General features: G+C 34.2%; 2 protein-coding genes across 2 annotated transcripts; one reads left to right on the forward strand and one right to left on the reverse strand.

Moving 5' to 3' along the window:
* Positions 1–2,187: 2,187 nt before the first annotated feature.
* On the reverse strand, positions 2,188–3,132 carry LOC105068535 (olfactory receptor 51V1-like). The gene has a single exon (XM_010954414.1). It carries the CDS (start codon positions 3,130–3,132, stop codon positions 2,188–2,190), a length of 945 nt encoding a protein of 314 aa, XP_010952716.1.
* A 12,231-nt stretch (positions 3,133–15,363) lies between these two features.
* LOC105082491 (olfactory receptor 51G2-like) lies at positions 15,364–16,337 on the forward strand. The gene has a single exon (XM_010972054.3). It carries the CDS (start codon positions 15,366–15,368, stop codon positions 16,335–16,337), a length of 972 nt encoding a protein of 323 aa, XP_010970356.3. The 5' UTR covers positions 15,364–15,365.
* Positions 16,338–16,647: the final 310 nt, after the last annotated feature.

Below are 16,647 nucleotides of genomic sequence, written 5' to 3' on the forward strand. Positions count from 1 at the left end.
AGGCATTAGGGCACAGTATAAGCTTGCAACTAAGAGGACAGTCTCTGGAGTCTGACTTCCAGTAATCAAATCTCTGCTGCACTGTTTCTAACTACAAATTCTTAGGAAAGTTGCTTTATATATGTACCCATTTTCTTTAAATTGAGGAAATATATAAGAAGCACTTATAATAATATCCAGAACATAATAAATGTTAGTAATAATTTATAAATATAGTAATAAAATTTAGTTTGCACATTTGCAGAGTCATGTTGGGGTGGGAATTGATTTAAATGTGGTATAGTGAGAAAAAAGCTTAACTTATGCCAAAAATGCATTAGCATTATTTTTTAATAAGTAGAAGTTGCTAAAATTGGGATGTATTACTATAAGGAAAGAATTATTTGAAATCAGTCAGAATATATATATATACACACACACACACAAACACATATACATAGACACATACTATATATAGTGGATATATATATGATGTTTATTATATTATTAATAGGAAATATATGAGCATTAAAAATAAACTATACCAATACTAGAGAAATAGTTTTATAATCATATGGTATATATGTTTTACAACTGCTTTATTCAAAATCAAAACTATAAGATGCTAAAATGTCCATCAATTAATGAATAAATAAACTGTTTGCTGTATGTGATACAATGGAGTAGGATTCAACCATAAAAATAAGCTGTGGATACAGGCAACAACAGGAATCAATCTCAAAACTATTTTTGCAAGTGAAAGAATCCAGACATAAAAGATTACATTATTTATGACTGAATTTACATGACCTTCTCTTAAAAGCAAAATGGGGTACTTGTAAGGTGATGGAAATATTCTGTATCTTGATTGATTATGGTGGTGATCACATGACAGTAAACTTTTTTCAGAGCTCATCAGACTGTTCATGTACATCTAAACAGAGTGAAATTACCATTTGAAATTACATTTCAAAAAAACTTGCCTTAAATATATATAGTAGACTATTTAAGAATCATTATAACAATATTTTAAGTAATTTTACACATACCAGCAGAGTCCAAATGAGTGCATATTACCATCCATAATTTACTTTATTATTTTTTCGCTTTTATTTATTTTATAAATTTTTGTGACGGTTGCAGAACCATTTAACCAATTTTATATTAAAACTTACAGAGGGAAGATAAGAAAGAGTTTTCACGTAATTTGAAAATAAAACAGAGAATATATCCAAATCTGATCCCCTACCACCTCCTAAAAATTTGACATATCGTTTAACCTTTGCGTGTTTTGAACTATCCACGTGTGTAATAGAAAATGGTATTCACCACAGTCTTGATGGGGAGATAAATTAGAACCATATTTACATTACTTGACCATAGTAACACTCTATGCATTCTCTCTCTCTCTCTCTCTCTCTCTCTCCTTTAATAACATAGATAGAGGATTTAAATAAGCTATGGACTCATAGGAAACACTTTCAAATAGTTTTCAAGTGGAATGGCTATTTGTATTATTATTTGGATAAAAAAACTAATCACAAAAGTCTATTTTTTTCCTACTCTGGCAATTACTGATTGTGCTTCCAGTTCAATTACACTTCATAGGATGAGAGTGGAGAAAGATTGTTTGGCTGATTGTTTGGATAACCCAGCATTAAGATTAGTTTTCTATTGTTTGTTTATTTGACTAATTTTTAAATTAGCCAAATAGCCTAAACTCTCTATGATGTTTACTCAATTACATGACCATGTGGCTAAACTGCATAGCAGGGACAATGGCTAAACTATAAACAAGAATGTTGCCTAGAGTAGTGAAAATCAACTGAAATAATTGTTGATCTTTTGGTAATTATTTTAAGGACTTTAATCAGCAAAACTTACATTTTTCATATTGAATGAATTCCAAATTATCTTCCCTCAACTGGCCATTGTAAGGTGAATTTTAATAGCTAATCTGCCTCATACATCATTATGATTCTGAGCCTATTATATGTGTATTTTCTGATTTACAGAATTAAACACAGCATAACCCATCTCAATTTCACTGACATGATAATTACAGAAAAAATACAGAGAAAGATATTTGTAACATGAAAAGCATCATACAAATTAAAGTCATTAAATATATTTTAATTATTTACTGACTCTTACCCTTTTGAGCTCCAGTTGTTGACTTTTAAATACATCCACATTTGATGTCAAGACTTACATTCCTTTCAAGTGAAACAATCTCTGGACCCTCCTTCGTATTTGCTGGGTCTTGATACTGTAAATAATGGGGTTCATCAAGGGTGGGAAAAGGATGTAGATGTTGCCCATAAGGACATGAACCAAAGGTGAGAGGTGTCTCCCAAAACGATGAACCATGGTCAGACCAATGATTGGGATGTAGAATACCAAAACAGCACAGATGTGAGATACACAGGTCTGCAAAGATTTGATTCTCTCCTCTCGTGATGCAATAGCTAAGACTGCATGTAAGATCATGATATAGGAGATAATTATGAGCACTGCATCCAACAACAGGTTACTGATCACCAGGGCCAGACCATAGATGCTGTTGAAGCGAATATCTGAACAGGCCATTCGTATTAAGTCTTGGTGCAGGCAGAAAGAGTGAGAAAGGATGTGGGGACGACAATAATTTAAGAACTTCAGGCGGATAATGACTGGAGGTATGAGTAAAGAACTCCTACATAAGATTGCCAACCCAACTTTGATAATTTTGTCATTAGTTAAGATGGAGTTGTAGCGTAGAGGGTTGCAAATGGCAATGTAGCGGTCAAAAGCCATAGTGAGGAGAACAGAGGACTCCATGAAGGACAGACCATGGATGAAATAGGACTGGGCAATGCAGGAATCCAGAGTGATCTCTTGAATGAGCCCCCACAGAATTCCCAGCACTGTGTGCATGGTGGACAGCCCCACACACAGGTCAGTAAGGGCCAGCATGGCTAGGAAGTAGAACATGGGCTGGTGGAGGCTCGACTCAGTCCGGATCACATGGAGCACCATGCAGTTCCCCAGGAAAACCATAGCATAGATGGAGGAGAAAGGGATGGAGAGCCAAAGATAATGAACTTCTAGGCCAGGAAAACCAGTGAGAATAAATCTGGAACTACTGAAGTTCAAGGTAGAGATAGCAGACATTAATAGAGGCTTAAAAATCTTCCTAGAGAGGTATTAAAAATTAGATCAGTTTATGATCCTCTAATTTCTAGTAATTGTCTGCTTTTGAGAAGAAAATAAAATATAATACAGTTTCCTTAAATGTTATGAACATTTGATTGTTTATTCCTTAGGGCAAGAATCAGTTGTCTAAACATGGATTTCCCAGTGCTAGTGACTGAGAATACCAGCAAACTAGAGGGTTTTATGCAGAAACAATAATGTTAACAGGGTCATGGGATTTGCTGGGAGACTTCTGAGATCTGTTTATTTGTAAAGGAAGATAATATATGCCCACAGGTGTGTACTGCTGCCATGGCTGGCAGTATCATCAGGAAAGTGTGAAATGAATGGGTAATTTTTCTCTTGGGTACCACAGTGCTTCTTTTACTATCACCAAAGTATCATAAGATCCCAAAGGAAATGGGCTGGCTAAAGTAACCTAACTTCACATAAAGCAAAATTAGCCAAGAGGAACCTAACTAAGTGAAATCAGAATGCTTTTGTCACATTCCACACTTTTTAGCCACTCTGTAAGTTGTTTACCTATTTTATTGTTGTACTTTATTTCTGTTCTCTATTTTCATGTATCACTTTATCCTGTACAAGATTTCTATCTTTTCTGACCCTCACAATATTTTTATCTCTTTTATCTTTCTACAAGATATAAAAAGGCTTACACTTTAAACAGTAAAGCACTAACCCAATATTTGACCCTGAGTAATAACTAGGAATGAAATGGCTAGATCATATGGTAGATATTTATTTAACTCTATGAAATACAGTTTTAAAAAAATTTTGATAGAGGCCAGTTTTTTAAGGATTGTACTGTTTTTGTCATACCTACAAACTCATTGTCAAACCCAAGATCACAAGATTTTCTTGTATGTTTTCTTCTAAAATTTTTATATTTTACCTTTAGGGCCCATTTTGTACATAAGGTGTCAAGATTATTTTTGTCTTACAACAACATTTTTTGAAAAGACTCTCCTTTCTCAATTGAATTATCTTTGAACTTTTTCCAAAAATCGGTTTAATATATTGATGCGATCTATCTGAGCTCCCTGTTCTATTAAGTGTCTATCCTTTCACAAATAACACATGCCTTGACTACTGTTGCTTTATTTTGAAAAAGTCTTAAATCTAATAGAGCAAGTTCTCCAAATTTGTTCTTCTTTTCCAAATTTGTTCCTGCTATTATAATTTATTTACCTTTACATATAAATATTAGAATGCACTTGTCAATATGTGCATAAAACATGCTGACATTTTGACTGAGAATGTGTTGAAACTAAAAATCAAACTGAGAAGAATTTATATATCTTTAAATTCATGAAAATGTAGTATTTATTAATTTACTTGTATATTCTTTGATTTTTCCATTAGTATTGTGGAGTTTGCACTGTACAAATTTAGTACAATTTTTTTCACATTTAACCTTGAATATTTGATTTTTTTAAGTGTAATTAGAATTGTATTTTTATTTTTTGATTTCAAAATCAAGTTGTTAGATTCGTGCTTTTAGTTCTGACATACAGAGACTCGAAGTTATCACATTCATTTTTATAGGAGAAATAACAAAAAACACAAACAAACTAAAAATCATGACTTTTCTTGAACCCACCAGAGTGTAAAGTCCCAGGATGAACCACCACCCAGAAATAGAGAGAAACATAAATAAATATATAATATTTATATTTTATATATTATAATATTTATTTTCTATAAATAAAGAGAATGACAACCAACATCAGTTTCCCTAGAACAGAGACTGAGGGAACCATAAACTTGTAGAAATACTTAACCAGCATTTTATATAAATTTCTGGGGGCTCAGTATGGCTTAACATGAGAGTTAAAGGCTTCTGGGGCCTGTAATATTATGGTGGCATACTTTCATGAACTTTACTTCCAGAAGCCCCCTAAAGTTCTCAAGATGAAAATCAAATTAAAAAATAATCTTGCAGCTCTAGCAGGTTGAGGGTAAAGGTAAACATTTTAAAATGTACCCAGTGTGTTGTCCACAATAAAGACCTACTCTCCAGTGAAAAAATCTTTATCAGATCCTGTCTCTATTAGGTGAAAGAAAGAAAGAGAATTACTAATTTTAACCTCTTTAGCATTCTTGTCTCATGTAAAAGGAAGGGAGCTGTAAATAAACCCTGGTGAATGCTACAACCAGAAGACTCAGGCCCACCAAAAATCAGAGATTTACCATAAGATTATAGAATGCTTTCCCTAACCCACTCTTTACCACAATATCAATAGGACTCAGTATATTAACAGTGGTTTACAGCTGAAAAAGCTGCAAGACACAGATTCTATGTAGGGATTTCTTAGAAAACCCAAAGACAATAATGGAGACAAACAAAAAAATAGAGGAATTTGGAGACCTTAGCACATGCAGCTATAGCAAATGTTAAACAGTCCAAATTGTATGCAGATTAACATAAAATCACATATTAAATATTTTCATACCTTAGTACCTATTACTCAATATATTTTGTCCATCTTTTTAAAAAAATTTACAAATCATGCTTAGAAGCAAGAAAATATTCTGAGGAAATAAAGACAACATCAGAACCAGATTCATATATGAGTCACATTCATAGACAAGGAATTGAAAATTACTATGATTAATGTGGTAAGGGAACTAATAGAAAAAGTATATGATGTAGAGGAACAGATGGATAATGTAAGCAGGAAGATGGAAATTTTATAAAAGAATCAAAAGGAAATGTCAGAAATTAATAAAAAAGACATGATAGAAATAAAGGATGACTTTGATGAACACATAAATAGACTGGAAATGCTGAGGAATAAATTGATGAATTATATATGCCAATAGAAATTTCTAAAACTTAAGTACAAAGACAGTGTAAAAAATTAATGAACAAAACACTCTAGAGAGTTAGGAAACCAGAAGGGAGAACGTCCATGCTCTGTGAAGATAACCCAACAGGAATAAGACAGGCTCCTTCTTCTTTACTAGTAAAGACTCAACCAATGAAAAGCCATTGACTTTTTGTTTACTGTAGTCCTCACAACTTCCTTTTCCCTTTTATAAAAGAGCTCTCTTTCCCTTGTGAGGGTGTTCACGCATGTAGCTCGCCAGGGTTGCAAATGCCAAATTGCAATTCTCTGCTGATCTCGAATAAACCCATCTTTTCTGGAGAAATATCTAGCAGTTTATTTGTTCTAGATGAACATTTTGGTGGCCTATAGAGGGCCCAGAAAAAAACCCAAAGGTTCTGGAGCTGGTGAGCAAACAGGTGTAATACCCATAATTGAGCTCACTGAGCTCACTGCTTTAGTTGCCAACCCTGGAGTTTGAAGGTATGTATTTCTCCTGGATCTGAGCTCATCCCTTCTTTATATTTGAAGCTCTTCAGGCTTTATTTGGAATCTATTTTAAGGTTTTATCCTTTCTGGTTAAGATCTTGTTCTGTGTGTGAGTACTCATTGGATACTTCAGTCTGATCAGATTATTTCAACTGAAACTGGCTCAGAGCCTCAGCTCAATCCTTTGGAAACAGGGGCAATTTCACTGAAACTGTACCAGTTCAACCATTGGCTTATTCCTTTGGAATAGGGGCTGTTCTGTGGAAATAAGCCGAAAAGTCTGACTCCTTCTGGACTAAGCTGTTCCCCTAAGAGCTGGCTGGTATTAGGCCTGCAGGCTGTTTGAGCTGCAAGCTGTTTAAGCTGTTTGAACATTGTTATTTAACTCTAGAGAAAAATGCCTGAGAAATAGGATCCCATTAATAAAATATTTCGAGGGTGCCTCGCCTACAGGGACTCTGGCCAAGTTTATATTTAAGAACTGCAATCCTTCCTCATGCATATATCTAACTAAATGTACCAACCTAACCAAAAGCAATTTAGGATATCAATAGCCAATATGGGGATCTTTTGAAATCCATAAACCTAATTTTCCTAAAAACCATTGGAGTACAATAGCTTTAGAATTTCCAGAAATGAATGGAATGCCTATTTCAATTGATTTCATACAAACAGAACCACATAAGCGTGTTCTTTTGTGTCTGACGTTAACTGAGCATAAAGTTTTTCAGGTTCATCCATGTTGTAGCACATATCACTTATCACTACTTCGTTTCTTTTTATCCTGGCAAATTGGCTGTTAGATGTATATGAAACACTTTTTCTTAATGATCGAAGGGTTAATGTTTATTCACCAAAAGCTGTGACCATTTTCTAGTATTATTTGCATATGTTATAATATAGGCACAGAAAGAAGGAAACTTTAAATTGTTGTTAAAGAGTTTCTTTTTCCTATTTAAACATAATGCTATCTCTGTGATTACCATCAGCAGCAGCACTCTTACCATGATTATTAGCTTAATCAGTTCATATTTAAAGTTTTTTCAGTCATTTCTCTAATATTTAAATTTTTGGAGTATTGCAGTCTTCCTTAATTAATATACTATAATATAAACAGACCAGCATCAATCTTACCCAGCATTATTATACATACATATTTCCGTGGGATTGTTTGTTTGTTTGTTTTTGTGGTTTTTTTGTTTTTTTTTTTTTTTTTGCTTAGGGAACTTAAAGAAATAAATTAACATGTTAAAAAAAGCAAGCAAAATTTTGCTCATATATTTTATAGTTAGTAAAAGAGTAGGATTAAAAACAAGTCTATATAGTTATATACTATTCACACAATAGAGGCATGAATTGCATAAAATTTCTCGTAAGTCATGTGGCTTAAAATCCTAGTTTGAAGAGAAAAATACTGTGAATGATAGTACAAAAGTAAGATTTATTTAGGCCTTATAAAGCGATCGAAGAAAAATAGCTGTCTGAGTTTTATGGACTCTAGGGACCCTCTCATGATAACTTTGACCTAACAGACATGATTCTCATGGGGAAACCTCAAAATAATTCAGATACACTGGTGACCACCCCGCCAATACACACACACACATGCCCATAACTGCCCACTTCTAAACATAATTTTAGGAGCATTCCCCATACACTTACGATCTCAAAGTACTGGTCTACCTGGTGGAAAACCAGATATCTCTTTTGTTTCTAATTGGGGTTCCAGGAAAAAAAAGAAGTTTTAAAACTTGTAATTCTTAACCCTAGATTTCATTTCCTCTTTAAGTCCATTTGTATAATTAGATCAAGGCCTTTGGAAAGTGGCTTTCTTTTGAGATCTTTGGTTCACTGTACCTTTTCTAAAGATGTAAATTTCTCTCTGATTCACCTGATTTCCAGAATGACCAATGGAGATGTTAGATACAAACAACAGATCATCAGTAAACAGACAGGAATTCCATGTCATCATTATAGGAGAATTTCTTGGAATCTTATTTATAAAATTTATGATCCTCAAATTTCTCCTACTTGTTTCTGCAGGCCACAACACAGATACAGGTGACATATTTTGTTTTTAAATATAGCAAAGAAACATGTGGTACTCTACTGAGAAATACTATTAATAACCAATATTTCTGAGAAGATTCTATGTACAGGGCTGGATTTTAAATTCTTAATATGAATCATCTAATCTACCCTCACTGAACTCCTATATTATAGGTACTATTACTGTTACTGTCCATAATTTATAGGTTTAAAACTTAGACTTGAGGAGAATAAATTTATCACCCAAGGCCATGCAACTATTGAACCCAAGCAGAACCTATTTTTTGTTTGTTTATGTGTAATAATAGAGTTAATTAAGGAGATCAACACTCAGTCTGGCAAAATTCATGGACTGCACACTTTCTTTTCTCCACTTAATTAAATTCTGTCCTACTGCTTAATAGTTATCTCTGAGGAAAGTCTCTTTACTTCTCTAAATCTGATACTTCATCTGAAAAATAAGTAAAGTAGAAATTTTTACATAGGAGTTTCATAAACTTCGTGCAGATAATCTTAAAAAGTGTTACAGTCCTGGGGGCATAGTAGTATTCCTTTCAGTTGATGTTAGCTATCAGTATAAATCACAGTTCCCTTGAAACAGGGAAATAACCTTATTGAGAATAATAAAATATGCCCATGTAATTAACTGACCACAGTGCAAGTAAAGTTATCTATAAAAAGCATGAATGTGATCATACCATTGACCATCTCAAAACTCACACACTCATGCCCTCAAAATCAGTACCTTTATATTTATTTATTTGGGAATTATGTAAGAATGTCTTAAGATTACTTACTTCTCCTGCCTTGTTTCATAATACTTCTTAAATCAATCATTCATCCACATCCAAAAATCTATTCTGCAAATTACTATAGATTCCAAAACTTTTCATCCCCTGCTTTGTCTCATGGATTTTCTCCTTTTCTTTCCTTTCTCACTTCACAACCCCATATCGGCATTTTTTTCCCACCCTTAATATCTCAGCTTAAATGGTACCTTCCAGAGAGCTTTCTCTGATATCTCACACATGTACTTCCACAGTATTAATCAGTCTATATTTTGACAACAAAAAACAATGTCTAGAATGGGCAGTTTTGTAAGCACATAATCATTTATATATATACATACATATATATGTTTATATTGGTAAATAAACATCAGTATAGTCAAGTAGATATTTATGGCAAGAAGATTATTTATCTAACTCCACACCATTAAAATATTTTAAAATTAAAAAATACTTATTTATGAGAATAGAAGCAGTGTAGCCAACATCATGTTGCTAGTGTCAGATGTAGGAATAGAGTATGGATTTCCTGATCCCCAGTCTTGCTCTTTGGTCCACACTTTTAAAATTAAGTTGAGGGAGAAAGAAAAAAATTCAGAAAAAGTGGAGCCAGAATTTTATTTTAACATGACTCTGGGATTATGTATCAGTAGAGGAAGATTCTAATTTAATCATTTAATCATATGAGGCTGTTTTCCCTGAAAAGATATGGACTCTGTAGGAATGACATTCATGTTTTCCTGTTTCCATCACTCAATATACTTAATGAACATGAAAAGAGAGAATAAGCCTAAGTATAAGGGAGAGGTTTTCCTACTTCCTACCTCTTCCCCTAGTTTAATCTTGAAACTAGTTTTAGGTGGTCCTCTCATAGCATCCATAACATATATTATATTAAAAATTGAAGATAATTTCAGAAACACTAGATACATACGATATTTCATGTATTGAGTAAAACAGTGCTATGTCGGGAAAGCAAATAGCTAATATGAGTTTCATATTATAATTTGTGTATAAAACTTTGAGTGCCTGTATGTTTCTCTTTGACTATAGCTTTGGAAAGGTGGTGAAGGGGATTTATGTAGTAACCAGCATAAGCACATCAGCCCATAGACTCTTGTTTTTAGTAAAAGAAATAAATGTGGCCATAGATGAAAAGACTATAATAAATATGCAGAAGATAAAGATAGAACAGGGAAAAGAAGTCCTAGAGAGAAGGATACACTGGAGAAATACATAAGGAAGTAGATGATACAAATTATCCTCTCTGATCCCCTTTTTCCTCCTCCTCTACATCTGGTCCAACAGCAAACTTTGTTGGTTGTACCTTAAGTTGGTCTCAAATCATTTCATTCACTTTATCTTGACAACCATCATCTGAATTCAAACCACTATTATTTTCTTCTGGTGTACCCCAGTAGTCAATCATCCATTTGCTCCTGCCTCAAACTTAATGGTCATCCTTGATTCCTTTTTGTTCTTCACAATCACTTCATACATTTAACTCCAAAACAGATGCATAATCCATTCATGTTTGTTTATATTTTAGCTACCTTAGAAAACTTGACATCATCTTAAACCTGGTCTTTCAAAATAGCCTTAGTATGGACTTTGTTTCCACTTTTGACATCCTATAGCAGTTCTCTAGAGAGGAGATCAAGTTACACATTGCTGAAAAAAAAATGGTATCTTATTGTGCTTAGACTGAAATTAAGCTTTTTTCTTTGATCTCTAAGGTCTGAATGACCAGACCTGTGCCTCCTTTTACCTTCCCAAGTACCCTCCTTCCCTTTGTGTACCTTGTTTCAGGTATCCTACCCTTTTTCTCCCCCTCAGTACTTAGCAAGAATTTTCCCCCGGTGTACAAGGTACTATTTCCATCATTTCTTTTTCTTGCAGTATTCTTCCTCAGTTTTTTGAATGGCTGGTGATTGCTTATTATCCAGGTCTCAATTCAATCATTACCTCCAACAGACTTCTCTCCTGATCCTTTTTCTATGCTCTTCTACCTCTAGTCAGTCTCTATTACATCACCTCTTAACTCCATCAAAGAACCTTATTTCCTGAAACATTACAATTTTTAAAGTTTATTATTGACTTTTTACACTACAAGAAATATTCCTAATATGAAGGACCTTGTGTGCTTTATTGTATTCCTAGTAACTAGAATATTACTGATTACCTAATGTGTAGAAAGAAGTCAATTTAATGAATAAAAGAGTTGTTTTCATGAATAAATGCAGTAATGTGAAAAAAGCTCCATGTGAATGTTGTGCAGTAAGAGATCACAAAGCTTCTTTGCACAGTCACGTTCAGAGCAGTAGATGCTCATAATTTTGTTTTTTCTTTATTTGTATTATTTCTGTCACACTTACCTAAAGAATTAATCTTCATATTTCTTCCTAATCATTGAAATGATTAAATAACACATTTGTTCAGGAACTGGAAAATGGTTAAATAAATTATGGAATATACATTCAGTGATATATTTTGTGACCTTAAAATTATAATGATGAAAACTTTAACATTAAAAGAAAGATCTTCGTTGTATATTTTCTCATAGGAAATTAGGAATTATGTATACTTAGCCAAGTCAAAAATTGTTACTTGAAGCCTATGTGGTTATAAATTTGAAACAATTTTGTGAAAAAACTATATATGTAAATTAATTATTTTGACCAACCAGTATGTCCCCAGAAAAATAGTTTTACAGTAAAAGAGATTCCACTGGAGAAATTATCTGTTTATTCCTAACTTCCAGGATCTTTAAGGAAAATAGCAGGAGGAAAACTGAGGACTTGTTTCTGTCTTCTGCTCAAAAATCTCCGCTCTGGCATATGCTGGGCTCCACAGGAAACCCATGCACACCTGGGCCACTTTCTTGGCTCCTGGGAGGCCGTGGCTCTAGAACCATTAATATAGTTGAGGTTAGCTGAGAAAGCAGTAGATTATAATGAAGACAGACCGGGAGCTTCTGGCGATACACGACAGGTGAGGTTGAGGATAACACAACCACCTCAATATCTCCCTTCATCACCAAAGGTATGGGGCAGGAGGCCCTGGGTTTTTCATCAGGGCCAAAGAGAATCAGAAAATGGAATGATACTGGAAGATTAAAAGCAGTGCAAGGGGTGAGTAAATGACATGGCGATGATGATAGTATCTTCTAGTAAGGAAACTCCTCATCAAGTCAAGAAGATGCCATAAAATCTTTTTTTATTACAGCTTTCTTCTTATTTTCTGTCCATCAATTCAGGGTCTGAATCAACAGTGGTATTTCTTGAATCACCAGATCTTACTTCTCTAGGATTTTCTTTTTCTCCAGAAGCTTTATATTCTTCCCATTTGATCTTATCTCTAGGAAAGAATGTCATTCAGTTGAGGTTTTCTATGGATAATTAATGCCAGAGGAGACACCAAAGTAACAGTCCATTGACCCCACCCTGTTCAATCAAACTGTAGGGCAGAATAAACACATCAGCATTTGGTATGTATCACAGATGCAAGAATAAGCCAGGTTATTGAAGATATTTATCCAGGACCTGAGACTGAAGAATTCTAGGCTGTGCTACAGAAAGAACTAGCTAGGGGGAGAATGTGTTTACTTTCTTTTCCAATTCTGCAAGCTCAGGAATGCTACCTACACATGTCAATTCTAAATTATATATTATTGTTGCTGAAGTAAGAAGCAGAGGCTTTGTGATCTATTGAAGAGAAGTCAGTTCCTGTAGTGGCAATGAGCCAAGAAAGAAATTCTAAGCAAGTATGGTGTCCAGGTGGCTTCTGGGGAAATAGACTAAATGATGGTGTCCTAAATACAGCCCAGGCTGTCTGACTCTTTGCTTTATCACACTCCACTGTAAAAATATCTTGATCTGAATTTTTAATTGAGGGCTTATTCACTAAATCTCCAGAAGTAAGTGCCATAAAACTGTGAGTCTGAGGGCTGATGAATATAGAAAGAAAATCTGGGCACAAAAGAATATCCTTTTGGCAGAAAAATAGTGAGCCACTGTATGGACCATTTAATCCCCTAAACTGCAATGTGTGTAGGATTTCACATTAAATATACTATTTGCTATTCTGCACTTCTAAGTTTGCTTAATTGGCTTTTATAGTTTTTCTTAAACTTGGTACTATTTTGCCAGGTTTGATCCTCTTCTAAATGGCACTCTCTTACTTTTTTACATTTCTGCTAAATCCCTTTTTTTTTCTTCTCACTATATCCTTTCTCCTGTTTTTCTTGGGATTATTGTTGGTGTTGTTTTACAATTCTTAATTCAGAGTTTCTTTATTAAATTCATTTTTATCATTCATCAAAAAGCATAAGCAATGTAGTTAAGAAATTTATTACAAATATCAGAATTATAATTATGCCATTCACATGGCATATGTTCTCATATTTTATAATTATATAAGTGGGTATTACTTTGAACTTGGTTTACTCTTTAATTGAAGAGTTGTTCTGAAAAGCAAATTTCATTGCACAAACATGGGTGTGCTTTACCTATACTTTGTATATTAATATCTAGTTTCTAAACTACTATTTTATTTGCTTTAGTAGAGCTGCTATTATTCAAAATAAATCTTGAACCATATGTATCAACCAATTTCCTATTTTATTACCAAATAATTTTAGATTTTCCTTTTGCCTTTTCTCTGTTTCGTTTTCTAATGAGAAATATCTGCCCATGCTCAGTGGTTGTCAGCTCCAAAATTGAGAGATATGTCTACTTCTCTCATGCCACCCTCGAGGCTTTAGGACTTGTCGCCCTTTTTAGCTCTCTCACCTGCACTTGAAAGAGATGTTGAGGAGCACAGCTCTGAGAAGTTACGCGTCTTCTGTGTATTTCCTAATGGAGATGGGCTTTTCTGCTTAATCACCTTTTTGATCAAATTAGAATAATAGTGGTAGACTGCAAATTTTTTTTTTTGAAAAGGGTGAGTTTCCTAGATCTTCTCTCGGCTTCTCTATTTTTACAAAATTCAAGATTAAAAAAAGCTAATAAAGCTTCTGAAGCTAATTACAATTTTCTTAACTTTTAAAGATAATGTGTAGAATTGTAGTGGATGCCTTCTTACTATCTCCAAAAGAATCGTCCAAATTCACTCCGATTGTGATTAAAAAATTTTAGGCCTCTAATTAAAATAAGATGGATATGATTTTAAAAAATAAATAACATGTTAAAGATTTTAGTTTTTAAAACAAATAAAACTAAATTATCATTTATATATGAACTGACAAAAAATAATATGTTAGTATTCAACAATGAATTATATAACAGTGCTTCATAAACTGTATAGTGAAGGATCATTTCCACAACTTTCAATCAATCACAAAATAATTTTTTGTAAAATACATCTAAAGTGATATTTAAGAAAAATGAAATAAAAATACATCCAAAAGCAAATAATTACCTTATTATTGTATATTAATAATAACTGTTACTATGTATAAGAAATATAATTATTATGTCAAATTAATGCAAAAGTTTCTAGTGTTTATTTTAAATTTCTACACTGACCTCATGGCAGACAAAATAGGATATAAAGTGTAACCTTGAACTTCAGTTAGTAGTAGCAACATCTTATATGTATCGTGTTGACCAAGGTAGTAAGAAATACCATAGAATGATATATTACTGTAATTATAATTACAGGAATGAATTTGCATGAATTTTTAAAAGAAATTTATTTTAAGCACATTACTTTGGGCTTTTTATTTTAAAGTGTTATTTATCAATTAAATGACTTATGGAAATTAAATATCACAGGTATTTTTTCCTCAGTTTTTCTTCAATAAATTATAATCTCTGTGAAATTTGATCAGAAACAAAAAAGATCTTGTTTTCTAGTTCAAAGGCTCAGATGCTCAGTATTGGGAAACAGCACTTATTCTCATTAGACACATATCAGGTAAATAAGAAGAATTAAAATAAGAAGTATTACCAGTAGTCATATAAAAGCTCAAGTCAATTTCTAAGGTCTGTGTCTGACAATGCATTTCACTCTAGGAAAGGCATGCAGCCCTGGCATCATGTTTCCTACCAATAGCACCAACTCCATATTCTCCACCTTCCTGCTGACAGGCATCCCTGGGCTAGAAGCTGTGCACGTCTGGATCTCCATACCTTTCTGTGCCATGTTCTTGATGACCGGGGTGGGCAATGTGACCATCATGACACTTATATGGAAGGAGCACGCCCTCCATGTGCCTATGTACCTCTTCCTGGCCATGCTAGCTGTCTCTGACCTGGGTTTGTCCCTCTTCACTTTCCCCACAATGCTGAGGATATTCTGGCTGGATGCTCGAGAGCTCACGTTCCCTGTTTGCTCCACCCAAATGTTTTTCATTCACACTTTCCAAGATTTGGAGTCTGCTATCATGCTGGCAATGGCCTTTGACCGCTATGTGGCCATTTCTCGTCCACTGCACTATTCCTCCATCCTCACCAACAGTGTAATTGCCAGGATTGGTTTGGCAATTTTTGTGCGAACCTTGACTGTGCAGGTGCCCCTCCCGATCCTCTTAAGGGGGTTGTGCTTCTGTCACTCCAACGTACTTTCACATTCCTACTGCCTGCATCCTGATATCTTAAAGCTCTCATGCTCCAGCACTAAGATCAATAGCACTGTTGGACTGTTTGTGGTACTGTCCACCATGGGACTTGATTTTCTTCTCATTCTCTTCTCATACGTTCTGATACTGAAAACTGTACTGAGCATCGCGTCCCACGGTGGCCGCCTCAAAGCTCTCAACACCTGTATTTCCCACCTCTCTGCTGTGATCCTCTTCTTCACACCCATGATAGGCCTCTCTATTCTGCACCGCTTTGGCCCAAAACTTCCTGCCCACGTCTACGTGACCATGGCCAACATGCATTTTCTCATTCCTCCTGTGATGAATCCCATTGTGTACGTGGTGAAAACCAAGCAGATACGAGATAAAATTCTGAAACTTGTCATCAAAAAAGGACCAGGAGAATCTCAAGTCACATTTATTACATGAATGAGCAGTATCCTAACAGAGAAAGACTGCCTCATGCAACAAAGAGCTTGCTGATATTCCAAATGCCTGCAAAGACTCTATTTGACCACTGATTCTTCTGAATTATATGGACTATTAGGTTGGATAACCTCAAAAACTATTTCTGCTCTATGATTTGAATGAAGATATACTGAACAATATTATCAGTAAAATAAACTTTGAAATAGGTAACTCTTCTCATTATTTCTTAGCCCAGTGGTTCATATATTTCAGTCAGAGAAGTTTGTAGTCTTAGAGTTCATTCTGGGCAAAGCAAAGTGCTCGTTGTTAC

The sequence above is a fragment of the Camelus bactrianus genome, chromosome 10 (assembly GCF_048773025.1).
Source record: "Camelus bactrianus isolate YW-2024 breed Bactrian camel chromosome 10, ASM4877302v1, whole genome shotgun sequence".
NCBI classification, from domain to species: domain Eukaryota; kingdom Metazoa; phylum Chordata; class Mammalia; order Artiodactyla; family Camelidae; genus Camelus; species Camelus bactrianus.

Coding starts and splice junctions, on each gene's coding strand:
- LOC105068535 (XM_010954414.1), bottom strand. CDS start 3,132: ATGTCTGCTATCTCTACCTTGAACTTCAGTAGTTCCAGATTTATTCTC.
- LOC105082491 (XM_010972054.3), top strand. CDS start 15,366: ATGTTTCCTACCAATAGCACCAACTCCATATTCTCCACCTTCCTGCTG.